This window comes from Calidris pugnax, unplaced genomic scaffold, assembly GCF_001431845.1.
Source record: "Calidris pugnax isolate Ruff unplaced genomic scaffold, ASM143184v1 scaffold315, whole genome shotgun sequence".
In the NCBI taxonomy this organism is placed as follows: Eukaryota; Metazoa; Chordata; class Aves; order Charadriiformes; family Scolopacidae; genus Calidris; species Calidris pugnax.
Window position 1 is genome coordinate 895 of NW_015091029.1, and position 7024 is coordinate 7918.

The 7024-nt window shown below is 51.5% G+C and overlaps 1 protein-coding gene across 4 annotated transcripts in view; it reads right to left on the minus strand.

Moving 5' to 3' along the window:
• Positions 1 to 4173: 4173 nt before the first annotated feature.
• LOC106896257 (C-type lectin domain family 2 member E-like) overlaps positions 4174 to 7024 on the minus strand; it is a 6644-nt gene continuing 3793 nt past the window's right edge. For 3 of the 4 annotated variants that reach the window (XM_014956085.1, XM_014956083.1, XM_014956084.1), the window contains exons 3-7: positions 6086 to 6259; positions 5517 to 5573; positions 5072 to 5164; positions 4784 to 4968; positions 4175 to 4686 (exon numbers count right to left, since the gene is read on the minus strand). In XM_014956085.1, the coding sequence (XP_014811571.1) occupies positions 4552 to 4686; positions 4784 to 4968; positions 5072 to 5164; positions 5517 to 5573; positions 6086 to 6110 (495 nt within the window). In that variant the 5' untranslated portion in view covers positions 6111 to 6259 and the 3' untranslated portion in view covers positions 4175 to 4551. Of the gene's footprint in view, positions 4687 to 4783; positions 4969 to 5071; positions 5165 to 5516; positions 5574 to 6085; positions 6260 to 7024 lie in introns of all 4 variants that reach the window. The other variant, XM_014956086.1, reaches the window with a different exon arrangement.

Consider the following 7024-nt stretch of genomic DNA (forward strand, 5'->3'; position numbering starts at 1 on the left):
TGCTGGGAGGTGGAGGTGAAGGGGGAGGTGGGACATAATCTATTGTGGGGTGTTGGAGTGGCCAAGGAGTCCTTGGAGAGGAAGAGGAATGTATTCCTGAGCCCTGCAGTAGGTGTCTGGGCGGTGTGGTACTGTGAAGGGCAGTTTGAGGCTCTCACCTCTCCTCGCACCATCCTTTCCAACTCCCTGGTCCCCAGGAGGATCTGGGTCTGTCTGAACTGCACACGGGGGCTGGTGACTTTCCTCAACACAGACACTGGGGTCGAGATCTTCACTTTCCCACCAGCCTCGTTCCACGGGGAGACCCTGCGGCCCTGGTTTAGCGTGGGAACATGGGAAACCCAGCTGTGCCTCAGGGGCAGCACCCCCCGGGCCCTCAGCTCCACTTCCATCCCCACCACAGCCACTGGCAGACCCTGTTATTCTCCAGAGACTCCCCACTCTCCTCTCCTGGACCCCGCAGGAGATGTCCCCCTTTGCCCTGGCCCAGCCCAGGGACCAGAGGGGGACTGAGGTCAGGGGAGAGGGGCTTCTGTGGGGTCCACTCCAGTGCTGTGAGGCTCTGAGCCGGGTGCATGTGTCCTCATTTCAGCCTTGATGGAGTTAATTTGCTTTCTAGTATGGGCTGCATTTTGAGTTTAGTGTGAGAATGACAGTGATCACACGTATTTTTATACATGGCTGAGAAATGTTCAGGTCAGTCCAAGGGCTTTTCCAGCTTCCCCTCGCAGCCGAGAGGGAGCACGGCCAGGACGATGCAGCCTAAGGGATATTCCACCCCACAGACGTCCTGCTGGGAATAGAAAAGTGGGCTGCTGGGGGGCTGGGACCCTCTGTAGCTGCTTGGGATGGGCTGAGCAATCAGTCCTCAGGTGCTGTGGGCAACTGGTGTTGTATCACTTTATTTTGTATATTTTTTTTTTATAATTAATAATGTTATTTTCCTCTGACATAACTGTTGTCTTAAACTGTTTTCTTTATTCTGACCCAGGAGGTGTTTTTCCCTCCTTTTCTTCCTCTTCTCTAGACACTGGTGGGGGAGTTGCTGGGGGTGGGGGGGGAGAATAGAAAAGTGGGCTGCTGGGGGGCTGGGACCCTCTGTAGCTGCTTGGGATGGGCTGAGCAATCAGTCCTCAGGTGCTGTGGGCAACTGGTGTTGTATCACTTTATTTTGTATATTTTTTTTTTTACAATTAATAATGTTATTTTCCTCTGACATAACTGTTGTCTTAAACTGTTTTCTTTATTCTGACCCAGGAGGTGTTTTTCCCTCCTTTTCTTCCTCTTCTCTAGACACTGGTGGGGGAGTTGCTGGGGGTGGGGGGGGGGAGAAGGAGCCGCTGGCTGGGGTTAAACCATGCTGGGGGACAAGGGACATCTTGGACCCTCATGGACCTTTCTGGATCCCCTTGGACTCCCTTGGGCCCCCTTGGATCCCTTTGGAACCTCTTGGAAGACCCTTAGACCCCTTTGGGTCTCCTTGGAACCCTTTCAACCCTTTTTGATCTCCTTAAATTACTTGGATTCCTTGAACCTCTTGCATCTTCTTGGACTCCCTTGAAACTCCTTGGGACCCCTTAGACACTCCTGGATTCTGTCGAATTCCACTCAGAGCCCCCTCCAATCCCCTCAGATCCCCTGGAACCTGTGGGATCCCATTAGATCCCCTTGGTACCACTCGGAACTCTGCTTGGAACACCTGGAACCCATTGTATCCCCTCGGAGGTCCTTGCAACCCCTTCAACCCACCAGAAATCCCTCTTGGACCCCCGTGGAACCTTTTGCAACCCCTTGCAACCCCTTGGATCCCCTGAGCTCTGCCCAGCATGTACTAAACTTGCGCCCCGTGACCTTTTTCTAAAGAAAACTGCTTTTTCTCTACCCACTTCCCTTCCCACTTGGGCACTGGTGAAGGCGGCTGTGCCTTTTTGTTTATTTGGGGGATTTTTGGCTCTGTGTGCAACAGCATCTTTGTCCGGGAGCAGCTTTAAGTGCAAAGGAAGAGGAGTCTTCTGAGAGTGGAAGGAATTCCCAGCCTGGGGCTACTTCACAGCGATATTTCATGTTACTACAGATGCTGCTTCAGGGACCAGGGGTGGCCCTGGACCGGGGACTGGGGGCTGCAGGTCTTTTTTCTTCCATCCCCACCAGAGCCTCCAGCAGAGTCTGCTCTTCTCCAGAGACTCCCCACTCTTCTCTCCTGGATCCTGCAGGAGATGTCCCTCCCTGCCCTGCCCCAGCCGAGGGAGAAGAGGGGGAGTGAGGGGCAAGGGACAGGGGCCTCCCCAGTGCTGGGAAGCTCTGACCTGGGGAGGGTGTATGTGTGTTCTCGTTTCAGCTTTGATGGAGTTAATTTTCTTTCTAGTTTCGGCTCCGATTAGGATTTAGTGTGGGAATACTGTTGGTCACACATGATTATATATGTGGCTGAGAAATGTTCACAGTCAAGGGCTTTTCCAGCTTCCCCTCACAACTGAGAGGGAGCATGGCCAGGATGAGGTAGCCAAAGGGATATTCCACCCCACAGATGTCCTTCTTGGGATAGAAACGGGGGGGTCTCGGTGGGCTGGGAACCTCCACTGCTGCTGGGGATGAGCTGGGCAATCAGTCCTCAGGTGCTGAAGGTAACAGGTGTTGTATTCCTTTATTTTGTATATTTATTTACAATTAATAATGTTATTTTCCTCTACTGTAACTGATGTCTTAAACCATCTTTATCCATAGAATCATAGAATGGTTTGGGTTGGAAGGGACCTTAAAACTCATCGAGTTCCAACCCCCCTTCCCTGGGCAGGGAAGGACACCTCCTACCAGATCAGGTTGCTCCAAGCCCTGTCCAACCTGGCCTTGAACCCCTCCAGGGATGGGGCAGACACAGCTTCTCTGGACAACCTGGGCCAGGGTCTCACCACCCTCATTTCTTCCCAATATCTCATCTAAATCTTCCCTTTTTCAGCTTAAAACCCTTCCTCGTCATCCTATGGCTCCCCTCCCTGATCAACAGTCCCTCCCCAGATTTCCTGGAGCCCTTTTAGGGACTGGAAGGGGCTCGAAGGTCTCCCTGGAGCCTTCTCTTCTCCAGGCTGAACAACCCCAGCTCTCTCAGCCTGTCCTCACAGCAGAGGGGCTCCAGCCTCAGAACATCTCCATGGCCTCCTCTGGCCCTGCTCCAACAGGTCCCATGTCCTTCTGCTGTTGGTGGCCTCAGAGCTGGAGGCAGCACTGGGGGGATGGGTCTCTGCAGAGCAGAGCAGAATCCCCATCCACCAACACCCTCAAGTCCTTCTCTTCAGGACTCTTCTCCAGCCATTCTCCTCCCAGTCTGCATTTGGGCTTGGGACCCATGTGCAGGACCTTGTACTTAGCCTGGTTTAACTTCATGCGGTTCACATAGTCCCACCAGCAACAAAATCCCTGAAGGTGCCCTCAAATCCCAATGTCCATGTCTCCAACAATCATGTTGACCAGCACTGATCCCAGTATCTACCCTTGAGGAATGCCACTTGTCACTGGTGTCCCCTTGGCCATGGGAGCCATTGACCACAACTCTTTGAGTGCCACTATTCAGCCAGTTCCTCATCCATCCATCAAATCCATGATTTTCCAATTTTGGGACCAGGATTTCCTGGGGGACGGTGTCAAAACGCAGCCTGGAGCAACCGTTGTGTGGCTCCTTGGGGTGGGAGGTCTTCAAAGAAAATTCTCTTTTTATTTCTCCACTTTGCCTTTCAGCTCCTCCAAATCCACCACAAAAACACCCCAAAATATACCAAAAGCAGGGAGTTTTCCAAGCCTTTGGAATATTCCTCGATATTCCCAACTGCAAAATCCGGAAAGACACTAGAGGTCAGGCTAAGAGTAAAGATCCTTTGGTCAGGGCTTTGTGGTTGTCTTGTTTCTGCTTTTTAAAGTTAAAATATAAATAAATAGACACTATGAGGACTCACTGCCACGTGGAAGGGGGGTTAATAACAGCTGGGGGTTGATCTTCTCTGTGGAGGGGGGGAGTTTTCAGGTGAAATTCAAGATTTCTGGATGCTTCTGGCTCCTGCCAGGGTGTTTTTGAAGGTGGCTGCAGAGGGAGTATTTCATCTGGGAGCACCCGTCGCTGCTGATCCCATCCTGATTGATGTAAGCACATTGTCCCGTGCCCCTGACGTTGAACCTGCCCCAAATAAATAATAATAAAAAGCCTTTAAGGGAAGGACACGGGTTGCTGTCAGCCTCAAATCAGCATCTGAGTATCTCCCACAGGGGTTTAATGGTGCTGGGAGGAGCAGGGGGACCCCCCTTCCCACCAAACAACCCGCCCCACGGAGAATAAAAACCGCCTCCCGCTCCATAAAAAGGGAATATTTTCAGTTGGTTGATGCCGGGCAGGTGGGTTCATTCAGAGATGTCCTTGACCCCCTGCATTGCACAAGTCCACGGACCATGGTCCATGTGCTTCAGCTCAAGGAAAACTCAGTGTTTAATTGCTCCCACCTCATTAAACTGAGATATATTTTTATCTTCTGGCATTGAATCCCTGACCCTCAGCCCAGGACATGGTTAATCCCTCCAGGACAAGCTGGGGACGTACGAATTGTTGTAGAGAGACCCGTTAAACCATTTCCAAGGTCCAGAACTTTCCCTGTGGAGCCCAATCCAGTAATGCAAGGAATCCCTGTAGCGCAGGAGGAAATCCTGGAGAGGGATAAAAAGGAAGCATCCTTTATGTAAACCCCAAATCTCCTTCCCCGAAGCTGTGGACACCCCAGTTCCTTGGGGATTTCTCATTTACCAGCTCTTCCCAGCTGTCGACAGCCGCCAAATGGGCTCCGAGAGTGAGGCAGGAGCTCGAGCTCCCGTTCCAATCTGCTTCCTCCTCCAGGAAGTAAAAACACTTCTCCCCGAAGCCAATCCCCTTTTCCTGGCAGCTGGGAAGGATGGGAGAAGGGCAGGACGGGCAGGAGGGGCATTTTTTAACTGAAAAGAAGAATATATTCCCCGGTGGCTGCACCCGTGGCTTTTTTCTCCGGGGGAGGAGGAGATTTGGGTGATGGAGACCCCTCCATCCTCAGCCACTTACCCGCCAGGGAGATGATGGTGAGAAGCAACGCCGCCACCACCAAGGTGACCCCGATGGGGACCTTCTTGTCCTTAAGGCACTTGAGGCTAAAATCTGGGGACAAACAGGGGTGGAAGAGGCAGGGAGCAGCCCCCAGGCTCTTCTAAACCCCACCCTGTGGTGCCTAAAGCACCTTAAAACACAGCCACCAAGCACTGGGGGGTCGAAAGCTCAGTTTTGGGGGGGGCAGGCTCAGTTTGGGGGGTGCTTTTATCAGCTTCCAAGGATTTTTAGGGCTCCCCAACCCCATTCCACCCTCCGCATACCCCATCTCAACCCACGGCTTGCCGCCTCCCCCCTCAACCCCCTTGTTACTTTAATTCAAGTTTAACTGCCCCAGGGGGACACTTAAACCCCACCACGACCTGCAAAAACAGACTGTCCCCAGCACAAAACTGGTTCTTACTGGTGCCTTCGTCCTTCGCTCTCTGCTGCGACAGCATCGTCACGGGCGAGACTTCACCTGCCCAAAAGCAAGAACGAAGGACTTATTGTTCACACTGTGAGGTTATTCCATGGGAAACAAGTGTTTTCTTCCTCCCAGGGGCCAAAAAAATCCCATTTCCCTTTATCTGCTTCGCATACACGTCAGGAAAAGAAACCAAAAAAAAATCCCATTTCCCTTCATCTGCTTCGCATACACGTCAGGAAAAGAAACATGATTTCAATGGTATCTGCCCTTAAAAAAAGGCAGGAATTGTTTTATTTTTCCACCCTCAGAATAAAGAATTTCTGCCCAGTATCTCATCTCAATCTCCCCTTTTTCAGTTTAAAACCAGTTCCCCTCCCTCCCCCTGTCGCTGCCCTCTCTGATAAATTGCTTCCCCGCTTCTCCAACTCCAAGGTGGGACCCTCAGGTGGGGCTGGATGGTCCTTCAAACCCAGTGGAACTGCAGAAACTACCCCCCCCACCCCACCCCACCCCGCGGGGCAGCTCTTAAATCCTCTAAAAAAAGAGGTTTTGTGTTCACGTACCTGCGTCACCAAGAGCTTCTGCCATCCCTGGGGCCACCAAGGAGACAGAAGGACCCCCCGGGGAGACCAGCGTATCCCTCAACTCCACCACCACCACCAAGGTCAGTTGGGTCAAGAAGGACCCCAAGAACCAGCCAGGTCCTTCTCCAGCTCCGGGGATTTGCCAGGATGCTCCTAAAAGAAAATGATAAAAAGCTCACAATCCCCCCCAAAACCTCGGCGTTGCTTGGCACAGCCCTTTTTTCCCCCTAATTATCTTACTTTTCTCAAAGCTCCTTTTTTTTCACGCTGAATTCTTGCTTCTCACAACCTCCCACAAACGCCTATTTGTCTACAATCTTCTTACAAATTGGGCTTTTTTTCCTAAATTCTTTGGATTTTTAACCTTTTCCCGGATTTTTAACCTTTTTCTGAAGCCCACAGTACAACATGAACAGACTCCGGTCTCCCTGAAGAGGAATAAAACTGGTCCCCACAGAAAATAGTTAAATATTATTTGGGCATGCAAGAAAATGGGTAGCAAAGGTAAATCATGTTTGACCAATCTAATAGCCTTCTATGATGCCATAACCGGTTGGTTGGATGAGGGGAGGGCAGCAGATGTCATCTACCTTGACTTCAGCAAGGCTTTTGACACTGTCTCCCATAACATCCTCATGGGGAAACTAAGGCAGTATGGGCTGGATGAGGGGACAGTGAGGTGGATTGAGAACTGGCTGTGTGACAGGACCCAAAGGGTAATGATTAATGGAACAGGTTCAAGATGGAAGCCTGTAACCAGCGGTGTCCTCCAGGGGTCAATACTTGGTCCAGTGCTGTTCAACATATTCATCAATGACCTGAACGAAGGGACAGAGTGTATCCTCAGCAAGTTCTCTGATGATACCAAACTGGGAGGGGTGGCTGACACCCCGGAGGGCCGTGCTGCCATCCAGTGAG